The 23,821-nt window shown below is 42.3% G+C and overlaps 1 protein-coding gene across 6 annotated transcripts in view; it reads left to right on the top strand.

The window, feature by feature from the left end:
* Positions 1 to 13,389: 13,389 nt before the first annotated feature.
* The window catches only part of CSNK2A2 (casein kinase 2 alpha 2), a 41,275-nt gene continuing 30,843 nt past the window's right edge, over positions 13,390 to 23,821 (top strand). For 5 of the 6 annotated variants that reach the window (XM_053602924.1, XM_053602957.1, XM_053602943.1 and 2 more), the window contains exons 1-2: positions 13,390 to 13,859; positions 14,659 to 14,770. In XM_053602924.1, coding sequence (XP_053458899.1) covers positions 13,756 to 13,859; positions 14,659 to 14,770 — 216 coding nt within the window. In that variant the 5' untranslated portion in view covers positions 13,390 to 13,755. The remainder of the gene's footprint in view (positions 13,860 to 14,658; positions 14,771 to 23,821) is intronic. The other variant, XM_053602964.1, reaches the window with a different exon arrangement.

Raw genomic sequence — 23,821 nt, 5'->3', positions numbered from 1 at the left:
AAGGACAGTCCCAGCAATGACACCTGTGTCCAGTGTGGTTGCAGACAGTGTCATCTTCTCTCAGTCATCTCCACCGTTGACCTTCTTCTTGGGCTTTTGTGCTTTCGAGGGTTGGCAGATCACCCACGGGAACTTCTGCTGTGCTTTATGCTCTTGTGGGCATCAGAGCTGGCATAGAGCCCATCACAAATGTCTCGCTTCCCACGTCATCTTCCAGCCAAACATGAGGACTTCTACAACCATCCACAATGGTGTGCTTCCCAAAACAAAAAGTAGCACTTGTGTTTGCAACATCTTTTAGTTTAGCTTTTCTTTAGGGTAGAGCAGCTAGTTGAAAGGTTCCGGACTCAAGAATAAAGTCATTCCAAGATGCGAGAGACGAAAGGAAAATGGAGATCCAATTTGTGCAATTAAAGTGGCTTTTATTGCACCTGGAGGGCAGGTCGAGGTGAGATTCCTGACTAGGGAGATATCCACATGTAGGCTATGGCGGACAGGGATTTAAAGGGTCAGGACCTCCAGGATTGGTCTGTCCATAGTTTTACCTGGGCAGATGGGTGGGACAAGTTGGGGGTGGGGGGGCTGCATTGGTCTGTTCACTATTTCCTGGGAGGGACATGCTTTCCAGGAAAGGAATCTTTTCTGGGTGGGTCAGTAACCCAATTCTACCATTAATGTCTATTAGGGAAAATAAAATGCCATTAAATCTTAGGCTTAGAGTCTTTTTTAAAAGTTATTTTCTTTTCTTTTCTTTTATTTTGAATCAGAGTCTTAGTCTTTCACCCTGGGTAGAGTGCTATGGCTGTCATCAGAGCTCAAAGCAACCTCAAACTCTTGGGCTCAAGCAATCCTCTTGCTACAGAGTAGCTGGGACTGCAGGCACCTGTCACGCCTTGATAGTTTTTCTGTTTTTAGAAGAGACGGGGGTTTCCCTCTTGCTCAGGCTGGTCTCTAACTCCTGAGCTCAAGGGACCCACTGGCCCTAGCCTCTCAGAGTGCTAAAATTACAGGTATGAACCACTCACAGTCTTCTTAACAAAAGCCCTAATGTGAGGAAGAGTAAGAGCAGGAATTCAGGAGAAAAAGCAAACCTCAAGATTCCTCTAGATTCTTTTGCCTACAACAATCAGAGCAGATGGCCTTTCTGGAGAGTAAATTTTTTTGCTTCAAAATAACACCAACTGTCATGTGGCAAGCAGGTATATGTGATTTTTCACTGTTGACAAAGTTACAGGCACTGGGAATACTGCCATGATTTGTTTTGGTTTTTACTACATCTATAATGCTGAATTTTATTTAGAAGTTAGTGATAATGTGGTAATGAACAGTGAATCATGATGTAATTTTCTTTTGATCATGTTTATGAACCCACTGAGCTCTAGCCACTGATGCAGGGTAAGAGCCCTTGGATTAGGATGTGGTGAGTCTGAAAGTCCAGAGATTACTGGAAAAGGCTCCTATGGGCTCGGCACCCATAGCGCAGTGGTTAGGGCACTGACTACATGCACCAGGGCTGGTGGGCCCAAACCCGACCAGGGCCTGCTAAACAACAATGACAACAATAACAAAAAATACAGCCAGGTCTTGTGGCAGACACCTGTAGTCCCAGTTACCTGGGAGGCTAAGGCAAGAGAATTGCTTAAGCCCAAGAGTTTGAGGTTGCTGTGAGCTGTGACAGCACAGCACTCTACTGAGGGCAACATAGTGAGACTCTGTCTCAAAAAAAAAAAAAAAAGATTCTTGCAAAAAGCCCACGTAAAGGCTGTCTTTTTGTTTTGGTGGGGAGGGGTGTAGACTGGGTCTCCCTCTGTTGCCCTGAGTGCAGTGGCATCAGCCTATCTCACAGCAATCTCAGACTCCTGGGTTCAAGTGATCTTCCTGCCTCAGCCTCCCAAGTAGGTGGCACTACAGGCACTCGCCACAACGTCCAGCTAATTTTTCTATTTTTAGTAGAGATGGGGTCTCACTCTTGCTCATCAGGCTGGTTTAAAACTCCTGAGCTCAAGGGATCCCCCTGCTTCATCCTCCCAGAGTGCTAGGATTACAGGTGTGAGCACCTGGCCAAGCTGGCTTTTTTTTTTTTTTTTTTTGGTATGAGTGGGATTTTTTATTACATATACATATACACATATATATTACATATATATAATCTTATTTCAGATAATTATGAGGGTACAATTAGATTACAATGTTGGCATTTGCTAGGTAAGGTCCCTGTTGCAGCTGTGCCCCTCACCCAGGAGGTGCGCCATATACCCTTACATTGTGCCCATTAGGGGAGAGCATACACCCCCTTCTCCCCCCTCCCTCTTCCCTTTTCCCCCCACCTTCAATTAAATTGAGTTTTTCTTGTGTGCGCACGTATTAGTTCATCTACTGACTTCATATTAGTATTGAATATATTGGGAGCTGGCTTAAATCAGGTCCAAGTCTGCTGATGCCAAGACAAGAGGATGGAAGTGAGTGGCCACCTGGGAAGAAAGCCAGCTACACTTGGTGATATAGGGGATGTGGGTGTTGAGGATGGTTCTAGACAGCCTGTTTGGCTAAGAGACACCATAGTGGAGCAGTTTGGCAGAAAAAGTGAGTGTTTTCAAGGTATGATGGCTTAGTCAGGGGTGTGGGGACCTGCTACTGTAGGATTTAGTCCACTCTCCTCCAAATGCCCCCCTAAACCAAGGGAAGTTGGCGTGTTCCCCAGGAAAGTACTATCTACCCTCCAAAATAGCCCCCATGATTGTGTTTAAAATTCAAATCCCTTTGAGAAGCCAGCATCAATGGCTCGGGTGTGTAGTCCCAAGCACTTTGGGAGGCCAAAGTGGGAGGATCCCTTGAGCCCAGGTTTTTGAGGTTGCAGTGAGCTATGAGAATGCCACCCACACTCTAGTCTGGGCCACACAGGGAAACCCTGTCTCAGGACCCAACCGAATTAGCAAACAAACAATATCCCTTTCAAATAACTGCTATTTACATTTTAGTCCAAATAGGTTTTGTCTATCCTTCTCAAAGAGTATTAGGAGAGTTTGGGTTCACTGAGCTTCTGGGTGGATATTGGGAGGAATGTTAAAAATGTGCCTCTTTTTTTAGCCAGACAAAGGTGAATAAAAGGGGTCCCCACTGAAACACCAGCAGAAATTTTCCATTTCTACGGCTCTCCTGGCTGGAAGCAGCTGTAGCATATACCCCCCACATCAGCATCCCGCTCAGGGGCACTCTCTGGGTGGAGGACAGAGTGGGTCACACTGTAAGGATGATTAGGACAAAAAAGAGTAGAAAGTGATATCCTTAAGGAATTTGTAAGCAGATGTACCTAGGTGGAGTGCAGCCAATTGGGCACACTTCGTATTCGCCTGTCTGTAACCTCAAAGACGCCCAAAGGTGAGAGTCCAGCATTCTGTTAAACAAAATTTGGCCTGAGAATGTCTCCATACTTTTGTCTTTGTGTAACAAAATGCAACCTATCTTAGTACTCTAACTATCTGAAAGCCTCACTTAAGAGTATACTTTTGTAACAAATTGCAGGCAGTCACAGCAGCCAAGCTTCAGTCAATCCCAGGCCACCAACTGATCAGATCTAGTTCAAAGAAAACGCCAACCTGTAACCAATTGAACTGCCTCTAGAGCTCACTTTGATTCTTCTGCCTGTAAATGCTGCCTGACCACCTCACAAGCCAGAGATCTCTGAACCCATCTGATTCTGACAGCTGCCCAATACCAGAATCACTCTTTGCTCACTTAAACTCTAAATTTGATTTGTCAGAAGTTTTTCTATTAACAATTCCCTGGACTGCCTGGATTACAGAGAGAACTCAATTCCTTACACTCTTACCTCTTCCCAACTGGTGAAGAGCCCTCACTGACCCTCACATTATTGGGAAGAGGGCTAGAATAGTCAATAGTCCAAAGCAACCCATTTTTTTTTCTGAGTATAAAAGTAAAATTGTGGCTGGGCAGGTGATTCACACTCTGAGAGGCCAAAGAGGGAGGATGGTTTGAGCTCAGGAGGTTGAGACAAGCCTCAGCAAGAGCAAGACCCCATCTCTATTAAAAAAATAAATAAAATTTTATGATTCCAAGACCCCAAATCATTTAATCCATTTCCCTCCAGTTCTTTCCCTGTGCATTTGTTACATGCCTAAGATCTTACCTACTAAATATATATGTACACTTTGTATCCTGCTTTGATACAAAGCAAAGCAAAACAAAAGAGCACAGGCTGTATAATATCCTATATTTTATTGCAAATAAAAAGGCATGGAAGTATGCACAGCAAACCAAGAAAATGTGGAAGGCAAAGAAGGACAAGTTTCACTTTTTACTTCACAGACTCTTGAATTTCTCAAAAAACGTTTATTAAAGAAAAAAGTATTGGGTGGTGCCTGTGGCTCAGTGGGTAGGGCGCCGGCCCCATATACCGAAGGTGGCCGGTTCAAACCCAGCCCCAGGCAAACTGCAACAAAAAATAGCTGGGCGTTGTGGCGGGCGCCTGTAGTCCCAGCTACTTGGGAAGCTGAGGCAAGAGAATTGCCTAAGCTCAGGAGTTGCGGGTTGCTGTGAGCTGTGTGATGCCACGGCACTCTACCGAGGGCAATAAAATGAGACTCTGTCTCTAAAAAAAAAAAAAGAAAAAAGTATTCATGACACTTGTTAAAGATGGAAAGGCAAACTTTATTAAGGGGGTCCATGGCAATAGGTATAGGAACCATTGGGTATTGAAGTGAGGGAGCAAGCCAGAACTCAGCTCCTACTCCAAGAACAAGTGGGGATGTATAATCGAGGAGCAGGGTGGAGGTTGGTGTATAAAAATTCCTAAGAGGAAACATTAAGGGTAGGAGGTTTCTGGCTATAACTAGATAGAATCTTTGTTGAAAGCAGGCCAGGGTAATAGGATATTAGGAGCAGTCAGATACATGTCAGATAAACTGACTTAGCCGGATTCTTGCTTAAACGGGATTCAACAAGGACAGAGAGGGAAGTCCAACGTCAAGGTTATCAGTCTGACTGAGAAATCTGACCCAAGTTTTGGTCAAAGAAGAGAGTCTTTGCTATTAACTATAATATACACTACTGTATGAGTTTAGTAGGATTGCTGTAACAAATTACCACAAACTTAGTGGCTAAAAAAAACCTCAAATATATTTGAAATGGGTGTCATTGGAGTAAAAGCAAGGTGTTGGCAAGACTGCATTACTTCTGGAAGCTCTAGGGGAGAATCCATTTCCTTACATGTTCCAGCTTCTCGAGGCTACCCACATTCCTTGGCTTGCAGCTTCCTTCCATCTTCAAAGCCAGCAATCGCATCATTCTGACCCCTGCTATCATCAACACTTCTACTTCTTTGAATGTCCTTCTTCCTTCTTTCACTTATAAGGATCTTTGTGATTACTTTGAATCCACCTGGGCGATCCAGAATGATTTCTCCATCTCAAAATCCCCAGTGTAATCACGTCCTCAAAGTCTCTTTGTTCGTGTAAGATGACATAGTCACATGTTCTGGAAAATAGGAAGTATTTTTGAGGTGGGGGAGGGGCAGTACTCTGCTTGCCACAATTATTTGTGCAACTTAAAAAAAAAACATTAAAAAGTCTTATATCATTAAATTCTCATCTAGACGCTCCTTGTTATCATAATTGTTAAAGCCTAATATTTCACTGAAGGGACGTACCACAAATTTTTGAACTGGTCCTCCAGTATGTGATATTTCGCTTGTTGTACATTTTCATTATTAAGATGATGATTTTCATGACAAATATCTTTGGGTCTTTGGGGGGACATGCTGAATCAGAAAGGGCTTAAGGAAATGGATTTGGTAATCAGAAAGACCTGAGTTCAAATCCAGTTCTGCCTCAAGTGGCCCTCATCATTGAAGTCTTGATTTCCTTACAAAAGCACCAACCTCACAAATTTTTTCTATTTTTTAATTGATGTATCATTGTTGTACACATTTGGGGGACATATGTGATATTTCAATACATGTATACAATATGTAATGATCAAATCAGGGTCATTAAGATTGCCATCACTTCAAATAATAGATTTTTTAATGTTTTTAATTAATATTTTTAATATATTTAATTAATTTTTTAATATTTCTGCTATATGGAGAAACAATTCACATGTCGTACATGTACAATTCGCCTATTTAAAGCGTAAAGTCAAGGATTTTTATCCGTATAGGGTTTTTGCAGGATTCAATGATACAGAACACATAAAGTTTCATCCTTATTAATATTTCTTTGTTTATAATTTTTATTATTTTCTTAGGCTAGGTTCCTAAGAAGCATCAATACACAGTAAAAGCCTGTAAACCTCCCAAAGGTCTTGAAAATGGACCTTGTAAAGATAGAAGGTACCCTTCAGAGAGAGTTAAAAATGTGTTTGTTTTTGGTTGGGGGGGGTTAGTGTTTGGATAGAATTTGGGAGCATAAGGGGAGTTGATTTGAAAATGTCATTTGGGGCGGCGCCTGTGGCTCAAAGGAGTAGGGCAGCAGCCCCATATACTAGAAGTGGCAGGTTCAAACCCGGCTTTGGCCAAAAACTGCAAAAAAAAAAAAAAAGAAAGAAAAGAAAATATTATTTGATGCAAGGTACCCTCTTTCATTTCATTCTCCCTTGCACAACCTTGAATTACATACACACACACACACACACACACACACACACCCCAAACTGCATACACAGAATAATTAGGCAGAGTCGATTCTGGTTTGCTGAACCTCCTTACAGAACCACCCCTACGGAGCCACCAGCCTGCCCCTTTTCATACCGAAGTAAGACTTCTTCAGTGAGGGTTGCGCAGGTACCTTCTCCGATTGCCCATTTAACTCAAGCCAAGCCAGTTTCACAGAGAGCCAGCAGGAGCAAGAGGCAAGGGGTCTCTGCCAATACCAAACCCACTTACCAACAAACCATAAACACATACTCCATTTGGCCAGGGGAGGATTGACTACCAGGTTTCAGGGCTGAGTTAGGGAAACATCAGCCAAATCCAGGAGTGTGTTGCACCAGAGTGGTGTGTGGGTGAATCCTCAGGCATCCTGCAGGGGTGGGAGCAGGTTATGTGAGATGGGTGTGGGGTAGGTGGTGAGGGATAAGTGGAAGGTACAGGGAGGGGTTCGAGGTGGGCAAGGGAGGAGGTGAGGAATGGGGCCACAACTGAGATTGAACACAGTAGTTAGACTAGTGGTTTGGAATCATTTTTGGGTCATGGCCTCCTTTGAGAATCTGATGTTTGCTAAGGATTTGGGACATGCACACATACACACATGACCCAGAAATTTTGCATGTAGTGCCAGGAATTCCTGGAACACAGGAAGCTCATCCAAGAGCTTGGGATTAAGAAACTCTGGTCTGGGCCGGGCACAGTGACTCTTACATGTAATCCTAGCACTCTGGGAGGCAAAGGAGGGTGGATTGCTTGAGTACAGAAGTTCTAGACCAGCCTGACCAAGAGCAAGATGCTATTTCTACTAAAAATAATAATAAAAAAAAAACTATTGGGCATTGTGACAGGTGCCTGTAGTCCCAGCTACTTGGGTATGAGGCAAGAGGATAACTCAAGCTCAAGAGTGCGAGGTTGCTGTGAGCTATCATGCCATGGCACTTTACCCATGGTGACTGAGTGAGATTCTGTCTTCAAAAAAAAAAAAATCTCTGGTCTAGACATAGGGACTTCAAAAACAAATCCTAAAGTTGCATTAAGAGCCCGAGAATGTTTATGTCTTTAATGTGAAAGAGATTTAGGGAGGTTTGCGAATTAAATTCCAGGTCCACTAATTCCCTAAATGTTGATTTTCTTCCAGTTTTTATTTTGAAAATTTTCAAATCTACCTAAAAGTTGCAATCTTTTGTACTCTTTGACTCCATTCACTAATTGTTAAAATTTACTCTCAATTGCCTCAACTCCCACTGTTTCAACTATGCAAAGGCTCTCAAGGACCCATGTTTTTCTGGAAATCTATTTGAGAATAAATTGCAGGTATCATGATACTTCATCCCTAAATACCTGAATGTAACTCCTAAAGTCAAAAGATTCTCCTTCATAACCGTAACACAATGATGACACTCAGAAAATTTAACATTGGTACAATACATGTGATGTAGGGTATATCCTACAGTTTGTGGGATATATTCAAATTTCCCCAGTAGTGTCCTTCTATGAGCTTTATTCTTTCTCTCTCCCTCCTTTTCTTCCTATTCCTTTAAAAACCAGAATCTAGACCGTGCACCTTGGCTCATGCCTATATCCTAGCACTCTGGGAGGCCGAGGAGGGTGGATCCCTTGAATTCAGGAGTATGAGACCAGCCTGAGCACGAGTGAGACCCCCACCTCTAAAAACAGCTGGGCATTGTGGTGGGCACTGGTAGACCCAGCCACTTGGGAGGCTGAGGCAAGAGATCCCTTGAGCCTAGGAGTTTGAGGTTGCTGTGAGCTATGACAATGCCAGGGCACTCTACCCACTCTACCAAGGGTGATAAAGTGAGACTCTGTCTCAAAACAAACAAACAAACAAAAAAAGAAACAGAATCTAATCCAGAATCATACACTTCTTCTTCTTCTTCTTTTTTTTTATTAAATCATAGCTGTGTACATTAATGTGATCATGGAGCACCATACACTGGTTTTATAGACCATTTGACATATTTTCTTTTTTTTTTTTTTTTTGTAGAGACAGAGTCTCACTGTACCACCCTCAGGTAGAGTGCCGTGGCGTCACACGGCTCACAGCAACCACTAACTCTTGGGCTTACGCGATTCTCTTGCCTCAGCCTCCCGAGCAGCTGGGACTACAGGCGCCCGCCACAACGCCCGGCTATTTTTTTGTTGCAATTTGGCCGGGGCTGGGTTTGAACCCGCCATCCTCGGCATATGGGGCCGGCGCCCTACTCACTGAGCCACAGGCGCCGCCCATTTGACATATTTTCATCACACTGGTTAACATAGCCTTCCTGCCCTTTTCTTAGTTATTGTGTTAAGACATTTATATTCCACATTTACTAAGTTTCCCATATACCCTTGTAAGATGCACCATAGGTGTAATCCCACCAATCACCCTCCCCCCTACCGCCCTCCCTCTCTCCCTTCCCCATATTCTTAGGTTATAACTGGGTTACAGCTTTCATATGAAAGCCATAAATTAGTTTCATAATAGGGCTGAGTACATTGGATACATTTTCTTCCATTCTTGAGATACTTTACTAAGAAGAATATGTACCAGCTTCATCCATGTAAACATGAAAGAGGTAAAGTCTCCATCTTTCTTTAAGGCTGCATAATATTCCATGGTGTACATGTACCACAATTTACTAATCCATTCGTGGATTGATGGGCACTTGGGCTTCTTCCATGACTTAGCAATTATGAATTGGGCTGCAGTAAACATTCCAGTACAAATATCTTTGTTATAATGTGATTTTTGGTCTTCTGGGTATATACCTAGTAGAGGAATTATAGGATTGAATGGCAGATCTATTTTTAGATCTCTAAGTGTTCTCCATATATCTTTCCAAAAGGAATGTATTAGTGTGCATTCCTACCAGCAGTGTAGAAGTGTTCCCTTTTCTCCACATCCACGCCAACATCTCTGGTCTTGGGATTTTGTGATATGGTCTAATCTCACTGGAGTTAAATGATATCTCAAAGTAGTTTTGATTTGCATTTCTCTGATGATTAAGGATGATGAGCATTTTTTCATATGTCTGTAGGCCGTGCGCCTGTCTTCTTCAGAGAAGTTTCTCTTCAAGTCCCTTGCCCAGCCTGCGATGGGATCACTTGTTCTTTTCTTGCTTATACGTTTGAGTTGTCTGTGGATTCTGGTTATTAAACCTTTGTCTTCTCCCATTCTGAGGGCTGTCTGCTTGCTGTACTTACTGTGTTCTTGGCTGTGCAGAAGCTTTTTAGTTTGATCAGGTCCCAGTAGTGTATTGTTGAAGCTGGGGGGTCCAATTGCCCCAGGGGGGTCCTCCTCATAAAATACTCACCCAGACCCATTTCTTCAAGAGTTTTCCCTGCACTCTCTTCTAGTATTTTTATAGCTTCATGTCTTAAGTTTAAATCTTTAATCCAGTGAGAGTCTATCTTAGTTAATGGTGAAAGATGTGGGTCCAGTTTCAGTCTTCTACAGGTTGCAAGCCTGTTCACCCAGCACCATTTTTAAATAGGGAATCTTTTCCCCACTGAATGTTTTTAATTGGCTTGTCAAAGATAAAATAACGGTTAAGTAGCTGGGTTCATCTCTTGGGTCTCTATTCTGTTCCATACATCTACCTCTCTGTTTTTGTGCCAGTACCATGCTATTTTGATCACTATTGATTTATAGTATAGTCTGAGATCTGGTAGCATGATTCCTCCTGCTTTGTTTTTATTTCTGAGTAATGTCTTGGCTGTTCAAGGTTTTTTTCTGATTCCATATAAAATGAAGTATTATTTTTTCAAGATCTTTAAAGTATGACAGTGGAGCTTTAATAGGGATTGCATTAAAATTGTATATTGCTTTGGGTAATATGGACATTTTGACAATGTTGGTTCTTTCCGGCCATGAGCATGGCATGCTTTTCTATTTGTTAACATTTTCAGCTATTTCTTTTCTTAGAGTTTCATAGTTCTCTTTATAGAGATCTTTCACAGCCTTAGTTAGATAAACTCCCAAATATTTCATCTTCTTTGGCATTACTGTGAATGGAATAGAGTCCTTTAGGGTCCTTAACTGTTTTTTCAGCTTGACTATTGTGGGTCTATATAAAGGCTACCGATTTATGAATGTTGATTTTGTAACCTGAGATGCTGCTGTATTCCTTGATCACTTCTAAGAGTTTTGTAGTAGAATACCTGGTGTTTTCCAGATATGCAATCATTTCATCTGCAAAGAGTAATAGTTTGATCTCTTCTGACCCTATATGGATACCCTTGATCTCCTTTTCTTCCCTAATTGTGATAGCTAAAACTTCTATTACAATATTAAAGAGCAGTGGAGACAATGGGCAACCTTGTCTGGTTCCTGATCTGAGTGGAAATGATTTCAATTTAACTCCATTCAATACGATGTTGGCTGTGGGTTTGCTGTAGATGGCCTCTATCGCACACTTTTTTTAGTTATGTCTCTCACTCTTCATTAATCAAGATCACTACTCTGGGACTTTGTTTTCTCTTGTGATACTAATATTTTTGAAGAACCCAGCATAGCTGTTTTGCACATTGTCCCCCAGTTTGGTGTCCTTGTGATTAAATTCAGGTAGAACATTTTTTGGCAGGCGTACTTCATGGGGTATGTGTATCACAATAGAGGGTCAGGTGGTTCCCTACTAATGATAAGGTTGATCCATGGTTAAGGTGATGGCCTCCAGGTTCCCCTTTGTGATCCATAAGTCATCAGAGCATTAACACTGTATTCACTGAAGGCCTCCAAATGGGTGAGCTAGCGGTGAGCATCCAGACCCGGTCCTTGCTCTCATACTATTTTTACAATGGAGAAAAACAAATGATGACTTGGGTGGCTCAAAGGAGTAGGGCGCCAGCCCCATATGCCGGAGGTGGTGGGTTCAAACCCATTCCTGGCCAAAAAAAAAAAAATGATGACAAGAGACAAGAAATGCAGCTTTAAGAAGGATTTGGGTAGGGTGCCCCATACGCCGGAGGTGGTGGGTTCAAACCCATTCCTGGCCAAAAAAAAAAAAAAAAACAAATGATGACAAGAGACAAGACATGCAGCTTTAAGAAGGATTTGGGTAGTGTGCTCAGATAGAGAAGTATCGACTCTAGATAAATTGATCTTTGAGTTGAGACTTGAAGAGGAAAAAAGAGTTAGCTGTGGGAAGGTAGGGGTAAGGTGGGGGTGGAGGTGGCCCCTAGCCAAGTGTGGAAGATGGAAGGAGAAAAAAATGGGTGTGTGGTGGTCTCAGGGAGGGAAAAGTAATAGGAGAAAGGCCCTGGGTCTGGTAGTAATAATAATGCACACCTAGTATCTTAATATTGAACACGGTTCTAAGCATTTTACATGATTCACCTTGTGTAATTCTCCCTGCAGCCCTGTGAAGTGGGCGCCATTACTGGTTTTATGCTGTAAAATGTGTAGCACAGAGAGGCTGAGTAATTGCCCGCTTCTAAGTGGCAGGGTTGGGGAGATCTAGTTCTATAGCCTGTGCTCTTAGCCCTATCAAGGCGAAAGGAGCAAGGTCTCATTCTGAAAACATGTGAAAAAGGATTGGAGTCAGAGCAACCTGGACTGGGTGAAGATAAAAGAGTGGGATGGGAAAGCAAGGCAGAAGGCCCAGAAGATCAAAAAGAGTTTCAGGGTTAGAAAGCAGGCAGCATTATAAGACAGGCCAGCTTACTCCCTCCTCCCCCCACCTTTAGTCCATCCCCAACCTCTAGCCTGTCCCTTCAAGCAGGACTTCTGCTCTCTCCTTCCAAATAAAAACAAGATATTTACAGAGTTTCAAAGCATCTCTCAGGTCGGCTCTTGTAGCTCAGCGGCTAGGGAGCCAGCCACATACTCCGAAGATGGTGGGCTCGAGCCCAGGCCAGGCCTGCCAAACAACAATGACAACTACAACCAAAAAATAGCCGGGCGTTGTGGCGGGCACCTGTAGTCCCAGCTATGTGGCAGGCTGAGGCAAAAGAATCGCTTAAGCCCAAGACTTTGAGGTTGCTGTGAGCTGTGACAGCGCAGCACTCTACCAAGGGCGACATAGTAAGACTATGTCTCAAAAAAAAGAAAGAAAGACAAAGTATCTCTCCACAAATTACTTATTAATTACAAAGGAAAAAATTACAACTTTACAGAGACGCAACCTGGCTGACTCCAGCCTAACCAAGTGATGGGAGTGGACATCCAGAGCGGGTTCTCGCGGATGGCCTGGAAGGGAATTTGGGAGAAAGTATAGGAAAAGGGTTTTGTGCCGACGTTCTGGATGAAGAGAGAATGGCACGTCTTGGGAGTTGAGAAGTATATGGTGACAGAGTAGTGTCGAAAAGAAGGGGTGTTTCTGGGAGGGAGGGAGGTTTACAAGTGATTCATTGGAGAGGAATTTGATGGGAACAATTTGGGTCAGAACAGGGTCAGTATGGGAGGTGCTGGGGTGGATGGCTACAGGTGGGGGGCTTGGGATAGCAGTATCCAGAACAGGTTAGGAAGGGTCCAGGGATTCGAGGCTCCAGGACAGCTGTCAGCAGGTGGCAGAGGCCCGGTGATGAGCGGTCCAGCCAGCCCTAGGACCCGATTTTGACTACGGGGCAGGGCGGGGCCGGGCGGGGCGGGGCGGGGCGGGGGCGGGGCCGCCCGGCGGGTCCCCCCGCGCTGCAGGGGGCGCTGTGAGGCAGGGCGGCCCCAGGCCAGGCGGCGGCCGCTCCTAGTGAGTGCGGCCCCTTTTCCGGGTTTCCTCCGCCTCCTCCTCCATCTCCTCCTTCTTTGCTGCCGCCGCCGCCGCTGCCCCTTTCCCGGCCGGTGGCTGCCGCTGCCGGTGCTGTCGCCGCCGCCGCCTGGGGGCTGCGAGCTGAGCGGAGATCACTGCGGAGCGCGAGCGCCGCCCGCCCCGCCGGCCGCTCCAGGGCCGGGCCGGCTCGGCCGGCGCCCCCCACGCCCCCAGCCCGCTCGCCCCCGCGGGCCCGGCCTGGCGCGGCCGCCAGCCGCCGCGCTCCTCCTCCTCCTCCTCAAGCGCCCCGCGGTCCGCCGCTTTCTCAGCTCGTCGCCCCGCGCCCCCTGCCGCGCCGCCGCCGCCACCCTCTGCGGCCCGCGCCGCCCCCCGGTCCCGCCCGCCATGCCCGGCCCGGCCGCGGGCAGCAGGGCCCGGGTCTACGCCGAGGTGAACAGCCTGAGGAGCCGCGAGTACTGGGACTATGAGTCTCACGCCCCGAGCTGGGGGTAAAGCTGCCGCCGCCCCCCGCTGGGCCCGCTAACCCCCTCCTTCGCTAGGCCGCCCCCTTCAAACCGCGTTCGGCCCGAGTGATCTGTCTGCCCGCTCGCCCTTCCAGGGCCGGCACTTCCGTGGGTCTGCGATGGGAGGCAGAGGCCCCCATCTCTCACATGTCCTCGTCTTCCTTTCCTCCCCCCGCCCCCGTGTTGTCCCTTTCTCCCCGCTTTGCGCACCCCTTCCCCTACCCAAGGAATGCTTTCATAGTGGGGGAACAAGTGTAAGGTCCAGGGATCAGGGCCTGGTGGAGGTGAGGGAGAGTAGCTCTTCCACCTTAACACTTTGGGGTTTTTATTGAGGTGGGAAGTCAATAGCTGTCTTCTTGAGCTATTAAAATTCTTTGTCTTCTTGGTTTTCTGAAATGAAGCTAGGTGGGAGGAAATTACTTAAACACGTCCAGATTCTCATAGTGGACACTGTCTGCCATCGGGCTGTGAAGCAGGTGTTGTGAAGCCATGGGCAGAGGGGGCATCCTCTGAGCCTCCAGGATAGATGCTTTGCTGTCCCCTCTAGTTTGGCGTTTTCCTACCCCTTCTCCCCAAGTTATGAGCAACCAATTAGGTTAGGAGCTCTGCAGAGTGAAGGGAGCCAAGTTTATGTTGTAGCTTTCATTTAGGGAATGAGTTGTGGTTGATGTATAGACACTTCCAAGTGTTTGATTAATGGAAGTGGCTGAATGGACTGTACAATGGGCATAGGCTTAGTTAATCCCAAATCCTGGCATTTATGTGTGTTTTTTGCCTTTCACAGTAATCAAGATGATTACCAACTGGTTCGAAAACTTGGTCGGGGAAAATACAGTGAAGTATTTGAGGCCATTAACATCACCAACAATGAGAGAGTGGTTGTAAAAATTCTCAAGGTGAGTGTCCTGAGTGGCATGTAACATTTTTTTCCCCCCTGGCAGGTCTGAAGGCTATAAACTATCCCAGCCACGGTCTAGAAAGAGTAGTGCAAGCTCGCATTTTATGTATCTGATGTCCCCGTGTTGCTTCTCCCATCCCATTTCCTGTATCTTTCAAGAAAATGTACAGACTGGTCTCAAATCTAAGCATGATAATTCAGGAACATCCTTGTTCTAAAATATAATTTATGGACACCCAAAGCAAACATTCTGAAAGGGTTCCATTTGCTACAAAATAAATAGATATTCAAAAGAAAGAGAAGCCTTTTGGTGGAGGTTCCATTAATTTAAGGGCTCCTTGAGTGCTATGTTTGTTACTCCTGGTGCTCCATGTTATTCCAGAAAGAAAGATGGGAAAAATTGGAGGGGCTTCAGAGATGAGTTTGAAGCCCAAGTGGAGGGAAACTCCTCAGGGATAATTACTTGTTCTCCTTTGGCTGTAAATTTCAGGTGGGGTGAATATAGTGGGCCATTAGTGCTGGGAAGCCAGGTTGGGGAGCCAGTGAGCCGTTGTTGCTTATCAGCTAGTAAAAGTGAAATTTAGTGTAGTAGAAGGGTACACTTATGATCACTAAAATAATAATTGGAACATGACTTTGTATCTGGTTTAGCAGTCTAAGTTTGATAATGATGCCTTTTGTTATCTCTTGAAGACATGATTTTAATGAGCATGAAAAAGTGGCTAAATTTTCCTTCAGGTAACTAACTGTGTAGCTTTAATGTTTTATAGGGTATACTAAAAAGTAAATCTTACAGCCTCTGATGGGCTCATTATTGCCACATCATTTAACATGTGTACATGTCATTTAAGTGAAAGATTGAGGAGAGAGTGATAACAAGCGCCTTTATGATTTCCAGTGTGGCCATTTTGCAGAGGTTCTGTGGGATTGAAAAGCTTTTTTGTTTGTGGTAGGGCAGCTGTGTAGGTAATCCCTGTTTAATATGAGGGGTCAGGCTTATGCTTTCTGGTAACAACCTTTCAGAAAAATAATCAGCTCCATCACTCAGTACCATCCTAGCCTAGTGATGAAAGAACAGAATTGCGGTAAAGAGAAATAGGCAGAGTCATTTGTGCTGTTGAACACTGGGAATAAGAAGTAGGGAACTGGTGTTGCAAGTAAGGAATCCGACTCCCTCTTCCCTAAATGTCAGTTGCACCTATTAAATCACAAAGTCTTAAAAAAAAAAAAAAAAAGGCATAATTGTTTAAAGAAATGTTTTCTTCATAGAAGTTGCCTGGGGAAACTACATTTTCTTTATGTACATAAAAGAACATGTTTTTAAATATAAGGTGCTTGACATCTTCCTAAGAAGTAAGCAAGGCATAAGCTAAAATTAGGAATATCCATTTTCCATTGCTGTACATTCAGAAGAATGAATTCCTAACTCTAAAGCAGTTCCAGAAAAATACCTAAAACTTTTGTGCAGTGGCAGAATTTTAGAATAAATGTGCAATTTCCTGTGTTATCTTTTTAGAAGGAACAGTGTTCAGGTATTTGTATAAATACCATTGTGTTCATTTAAGAAAGCATCACATTGTTGTTTAGTCATCCTTGTAAAGAAATTCCGGGTCAATTGCTGAATAGTTTTTCCCTTGCTCTAAAGATTCTCAGGATATGTTAGGAACCCAGTAAGGAAGCTGTTGTAGATTATTTTTACAAATAGACCTTGGCTGGAAGAAACTTATCTAAGATCATTATGTTAAAATGACCCTTAGTTAGAACTCCTGTTTCCTATTTCTTTGTGTTTCTTACGGCTCATTTTAGCATTGGATTGTAGGATCTTAACATTGAGCACAGAAGTTCTAGTGTTCTGGAATAAGAAGTTAGGGCTTCTTTGATACTCTAGTTAGTGAAGTGTTTCTGGGTTCTTTTCAACATAGTTTATTTTCACGGTGCAGCCTGAACCACCTGGTTTCTACTGCTGAAAACAACATTCACTTTATATTTTTCGAAGCCCTGTGGCATTTCTGTCCAGATTTTGTTATCTCAAGCATGGGGTAAGAAACCACTAATAAGTATTGTTGTGGTTTTGTTTTTAAAGTGAATTAAAAATATTCTTTTTTAAAAAGAACAGGGTCTTTATCCAAAGTTGTGCTTATTTATTCAGATAAGTTGAAGTATATGTCTAATATCTGCTTTTGTGGCGTTTGGTCATAGTAAATTAGGTTCTTAATAGCTTATCAGCAGCTCATAATTTGGAGAAATCTAGAAAAGGCTTCCTTTTCATATAAGCTTACTATAGTTCAGCTGCAGAATTGCAGTTAAATTAATGTACCTATGTACTGCGCACATACGAATCTAAATAAAGGGTACATTCCTTGAGGGCTGGCCGTCTTCCTTTTTTAGTCAATTACATTTTTTATCCCTTATTTCCAACATGTGAGAATGGTTGGATGATGAGTGACCACGGAAGAATTTCACATCATTTACTTTGCATCCTTAGATTTCCAAGTATCTTATTTATTATAATAAATTCGGTTATTAAGAGGGTTTAGGAATTTAGAAAATGGTGAGTAAAATTTTACTGTCCATCCTTAAATGAAATTCTGGGGCTAAAACCTTAAAACTGTCCAATCAATAGAGAGGGTATATCTTTTTCGACAGAAACTGAGGGGAAAAGAGAAAAAGAGGGAAAGGAGATGATAAGGGTTTATATATATAACAAGGCAGAAACCTGCTTTAGTGCCATAAGTGTCATCTTTTGGTTCTGAAAAATCAATTCTTCAGTTCCTTTGTAGTACCTCGTAGAAAGGTATACGCAGAAATAAAAGCATTTGGCCATTTTTGACAATTTTTGTCATTTAGTGGACACTGTATATGTGGATTTCAGTACTTCTTGGGGTCCTTGGATCTTTTGATTTAAACTGCTGTTGCCTGAATAGAAGTCAAGAGTAACACTTTTTTTTAGTTGCCTACGGGTTGTGCAAGAAGCAATACTATTTTTTTTTTTTTTTTTTTTTGAGACAGAGTCTTACTATGTTGTCCTGGGTAGAGTGCTGTGGCATCACAGCTCATAGCAACCTCAAACTCTTGGGCTTAAGGGTCCCAAGTAGTTGGGACTATAGGTGCCCATCACAGTGCCCAGCCATTTTTTGGTTGTAGTTATAGTTGTTTGGCAGGCCCGGGCTGGATTCGAACCCACCAGCTTCGGTGTACGTGGCTGGCGCCCAGCCAAGCAATACTATTTTTAAAAAACAAATGTACAGTATTTTGAACCATTCCTACAATGAGTTGGAAATTCCCATTTAAAGCTTCCTGATAATAGTCTCATTTTATAAGTGCTTAACAGTCCATTTTTTCCTAAGAAATTAATTCTTAAGTTTAAAAGAAAGAATGATAGTATTAAAATTTGTTTTTCAAGTATGTTTAGCATATTTGTTTATAGATATTTTTTAAATGTTGTGTTGTAGGAGGTAGTGTCAAAAGAAGGATGAGCATTGATACCAGATCCTTGTTAGTAACTTCACAGTGAGCTGGTGATCTTTATATAAAAGGGTGTTTTCTGCTTTCTCTAGTGGTAGGTTTTTTACCTTCCACTTATGCATATGTACGAAAACATCTCGAAGCAACCTATTAGTGGTTTATATCTTAAGTGTTTGTGAATTGTAGTTTTTACAAATGTCTCATGGAATAAAAGTTAAAATATTATTTATTATTAACATTAAAAATAACGTAAATGTTAAAAAAATCATATGTGAACTAGGCTGTTTCGAATATGTGGTTGTGATGTCACTGATTAAAAGCGTAGTCCCACAGAACATGGGAGTTTACAAACTGTTGGAGAGCAAACACTTTCTATATATGAGCCACAACAGAAAGGCTGTCATTTGCTCAGGATCACATGGTTAGGGCTGGAAACACTGGGTTTAGGGCCCGGTATACTTGTCATGGAGTCCCAGTAGATATGAGGAACATTAATATTAGGACATTGGCTGGATATTTGACTTCTTAATATATGAACTGGGAAGGATTGAGGAGTAACTCACTAGAAATCGGATGAAATTAATTTGTTTCTAATGAGTTTGGAGTTACTCTTCTCAAAGGAAGTATTTGACTTTGGTGAGTTGCTAGTTAGAAGTATGGAATCAAAACCCAGAGAACAATAGGGACCCAGGCAGGGGTTCACAATGATTTGTAACCACAGTAACATGTTTCATGCATAAGTGAGATACTGTTTATTCTTGGTTTGAAGCAGTGCTTTCATGCTTTTTTTTTTTTTAACCCACATTGTTTCTCCAAGTCTTATCATGATCACTTGCCAGATTTTTTGGTTAACAGTTATATCCCTTTAACATAGAATTTATTCAAAAGTGACCCACAAGTGAAAAAAATGTGGCTCAGTGAGTAGGGTGCCGGCCCCACATACTGAGGGTGGCGGGTTCAAACCCAGCCCCGGCTGAACTGCAACCAAAAAATAGCCGGGCGTTGTGGCGGGCGCCTGTAGTCCCAGCTGCTCGGGAGGCTGAGGCAGGAGAGTGACGGAAGCCCAAGAGCTAGAAGTTGCTGTGAGTCCTGTGACATCATGGCACTCTACCGAAGGCGGTAAAGTGAGACTGTCTCTACAAAAAAAAAAAAAAGAATATTTTGACGTAGAGTACCCATTTTCATAGGTACAGCAGGGTCCCAGGTAGTGTCTAGAGCCTAATTTCAGTATCTGCCACTTCATACTCAGGGTGATACAATGTAAGAAGTGCTCTAAATGGATTTAGAAGTCTTGGGTTCCATAACTAACTCCTTTATTTATACCACTTGGCTCTGTTTTCTCATTGGTAAAATAGGCGTGTATGTTATTTAACACACAAAGCTGTTGGGAGAATCAGAAGACAAGTAGATGACAATGTTTTAGTAATCTACACGTTTTTCTTTCCTGGAAGAGTATGGCCCAGTCTACCAGGAGGTAGACTGCTGGATTCAGATGTTAATTACAACATTTAGAAGCTCTGTGACATTAAGCAAATGTATTTAAACTCTCTGTGCCTCTGTGTCCTCAAGAAAAACTTTGTTAATATTACTCATGTGAGAGAATTAGAGGCAGAACTAGGAGTAGAAAGGTTGGAACTTTCTCTTGATGAAATTCAAAAGGCCTGTTCTGTGTCTTGCCCCTTTTGCCCCCAGTTTTTTATTATGTTAAAATACATATGAAAGGTATAAAATTTACCATTGTAACCATTTTTAAGTGTATAGTTTAGTGGTATTTAAATGTATTCATGATGTTGTGCAACCATCACCACCCCCACCCCCCTAATTCTTTTTGATCTTGTAAAACTGAAACTCTGTATTCATTAAACAGTAACTCCTGTTTCTGCCTCCCCTCATCCCCCTGGCAGCCACCATTCTGCTGCTTGTCTCTATGAATGTGACTATTCTAGGGATCTCATGTAAGTGGAATCATACAGTGTTTGTCCTTTTGTGACTGACTTATTTCACATAGCTTAATGTCCTCAAGGGTCATCCCTGTTGCAGCATGCGTCAGAATTTCCTTCCTTTTTAAGACCAAATTAATTTTCCATTGTATGTATATACCATATTTTGTTTATCCACTCATCCGTCAGTGGACATTTGGGTTGCTTTCATGTTTCAGCTGTTGTGAATAATGCTTTAAACAAAGGTGTACAAGTACCTCTGCAAGACCCCGTTTCTTTTGTATATACTCAGAAGTGGAATTGCTAGATTATAAGGTAATTCTATTTTTAAGTTTCTGAGGACCTTCCTACAGTGGCAATGCCATTTTACATTCCCATCAACAAAGTACAAAGGTTCTAATTTCTCCACATCTTTGTCAGCACTTGTTATTTTCTGTTGTCTTGATAGTTTAGTAGCCATCCTAACGTTTGCAAAGTGGTATATGTCTGTCATTTTGGTTTTATGCCTAGCCTTTTAAAATCCTGAGAAAAAATAATTACCCTCAAGGAGTTGATAACGTAATTGGGATGTGAGACTTGAAAGATTAGAGGAAAACTTGCCATGAAGAAATAGCATTGCTCAGGTAATATTTATATTTAGGTCAGGTGCAGTGAGTTTTGGAGATGCTAACAAGGTATTATATATAATCATTCAGGCAGGACTTTCTTCCTTACTCCATCCTTCTGCATTCCTGGCAACCATTGTGATGAAATTAGTAATCTTAGTGGTGCTGTCATTTGTTTGGCAGAATAAAAGTAACTTCACGTTTGAAAGTTGTAAACTGCATTGCTGCCTGTCTTTCATTCATTCATTCATTCATTCATTCATTTGTGGTTGGAAAAAATTTAAATGGGTCTTTGTCTGTTAATAGTTTCTGGAATTTGTTAAGGTCGTAATTCTTACGCCTTTGGTAGAAGTAAGTGTGTAAGTTCAATCACAGTTAGTGCAAGTAGTTGAAATCATTCTCAAGTCTGACTTTTTTTAAAGCAGCTCTGAATAAATAAATAGGACAGATTAGTGATTAATTTTGTCCCTAAATTTGTCTTTTAAAATTTTTTAATGTGAATAAATGGGAAATAGATCAGTACCTTTCTCTTGAATTAGTTTGAACAAGGTTTTCCCAAATAGCTAGAACTGATCACCACATAAGCAACGACCTTCTGAAAAGATATTTTTTCTTTTTTTCATTTTCAGAGCTCATATATAGAAAATTTTAAATGGAGGTGGTGCCTGTGGCTCAAAGGAATAGGGCGCTGGCCCCATATACCGGAAGTGGTGGGTTCAAACCCAGCCCCGGCCAAAAAAAAAAAAATTTTTTTTTTTTTAATGGGGACTTTCCCCCTCAATCTCTTTAGGTATGTGCCAAAATTTATTTATTACTTGAAACTTTTTGCGGGGTGGTTTGGAGGATAGCTAAATTGATTCACTTTGAATCTTCTAAACATCATGTTCCATTCAGATATTCTCTGAATTAGAACAAGTAAACCCAGGTGGGAGACCTTTTTCTAATAAAAGAGGTGACCTTAAGAGATTGTCATGGAAATGTATGTATTTTCTTCTTTTTGTGTAACTGGTAGTTTTCCTTAGGATGCCAACAGTCTTCCTTCCGGGATCCTAACTTTTTCTCTTTGATTCCGCTTGTAGAATTAAAACAATCACTTTCACTTCCTTATAGCTCCTTGGTGGTTTAGTTTCTGGAGCATCTCAGATTTGGAGGAATAAACTGAGGCTGAAGGGAGCTACCTGTAACCTGATTCTTTGAGGGGTGTGTTCTGGACTCTAGATCACTATGGGCTCTTATGAGGACTCTAGCTGCTCCGGGACTCCCTCGTGCCACTTCAGCTTTGCCCTACTCTTCCCAGTCTCTAGTTTGGGAAGTTGTCGGACAGGTGAGGGGTAGCCAAAATATGCTTCAGTTGCTCCACAGGACGCCTCTAAACATACTGAAAGGTAGCTTGATCTTAACTGGGTTGTCCAGAACAATCTGCCGGTCTGGCCTGTTGCTAAATAACAGGAGAGCAACTCAAGACTATGGGGCAACACCACAGAAGTGACTTATTTAATGGATTACCACTGTAAGGTGTTAGCAGTAGAAGAGGTTTTGGGGTGTGTATGGGCTTCTGGCTGCAGGGTTTTTTCCTCTTACCATTCCCACAGTTATGTAGCTGCATTCCAGTAGTGGATGGCAGCTCTAGAATTTTCTTATATCAAAAGGCATTGACTATATAGGTGGCATGGCTGAATTTCTAAAATATCCAGCTTTTATTTTTCTTTTAACTTCTTGACAATTTCAGACTTATAGAAAAGTTGTGAGAATTCACATAGATCTTTCAGACTTCTCAAATTTTAACATTTGCTTTATCCTTCTGTCTCTATCACATATATGTATATATCCATACATAGTAGAATCTCCATAGTTGACCACCCACCTCCTTAAGTTGACCTCATTTTCATAGACCAGACCTGTGGTACATGTACATATCAGTACAGTAGGCCTAGTTTCTTATGTTGACCAATTTGTTAGAGTCCCTTTGGTGGTCAACTTACAGAGGTTCAACTGTATGCACATAGGTTTGTGTGTTTACATGAATATGTATATATATACACATGTATGTAATTATATTTTATGTATTCTCGTGTCTGCAAATAAATTACAGTTATCTCTAAAGACTTTAGTGTGTATTTCCTACAATTTCTTATATAATTTTATGGTGCTATGTTCAAATATCAGAAATTAACATTGATACAATGCTATTAGCTGATCTATAGACCTCATGCACGTTTACCGAATATCCTTATAGTGTGTGTGTGTGTTTAAAGAGGGTCTTGCTCTGTCACCTAGGCTGGTGCACTGGCATTGTAGTTCACTGTACCTCAAACTCCCAGGCTCAAGTGATCCTCCTGCCTCAGCCTCCTGAATAGCTGGGACTACAGGCACATACTACCACACCTGGCTAATTTTTTAATTTTTTGTAGAGACAGGGTCTTGCTATATTGTCCAGGCTGACCTCAAAAATTATCCTTATGGTGTTCTTTAAAGCAAAAAAAGAAAAAAAAAAATCCCAGAGCAGGTGTTACATTCAGTTGTCACATTTTTGTAATCTGGTCTGTTTTATGACATCAGCGTTTTTTAAGCTTACAGCCTATTTTGTTGTATGTCCTTCTCTGGCTATTTTTTGATTGAGTTGCACGGTGTTTCATTTTCCCCAAATTTTGAGCTCCTTAATGATGAAAAAGGGACTAAAGAATAAAGTTTCTAAGGGGTGATATGAAAGTGGCACAGCAGCCAGATCTGCTCAGCTGGAACCCTGGCAGAATGGGGAGTTAGCATTATGGCAGCAAGACTCCAGTCTCTTGGTTAAGCACCCTGTTATAGGTGATGCAGGTGCTCTGCATTTTGTAGGCTTCTCCCTCTGTTTTATCATGTGTTCAAAGCTGTAGCTTAGTGACCAACAAAAGATAAAAGTTTCTCTGGCATATGTGTATGTTACATTTTCCCCCTATTAGCACCACCACACCACACACAGGCTTTTTAAATCTTGTCTTATAGTTTCACAGCAAACTGGATGGCCTCTCTTTGCCTGTGCTGTTATAACAGTGTGTC

Source organism: Nycticebus coucang, chromosome 2 (assembly GCF_027406575.1).
Source record: "Nycticebus coucang isolate mNycCou1 chromosome 2, mNycCou1.pri, whole genome shotgun sequence".
NCBI lineage: Eukaryota > Metazoa > Chordata > Mammalia > Primates > Lorisidae > Nycticebus > Nycticebus coucang.
Note: the sequence above shows the minus strand (reverse complement) of the source record. Positions and strands in the feature narration are given on the sequence as shown.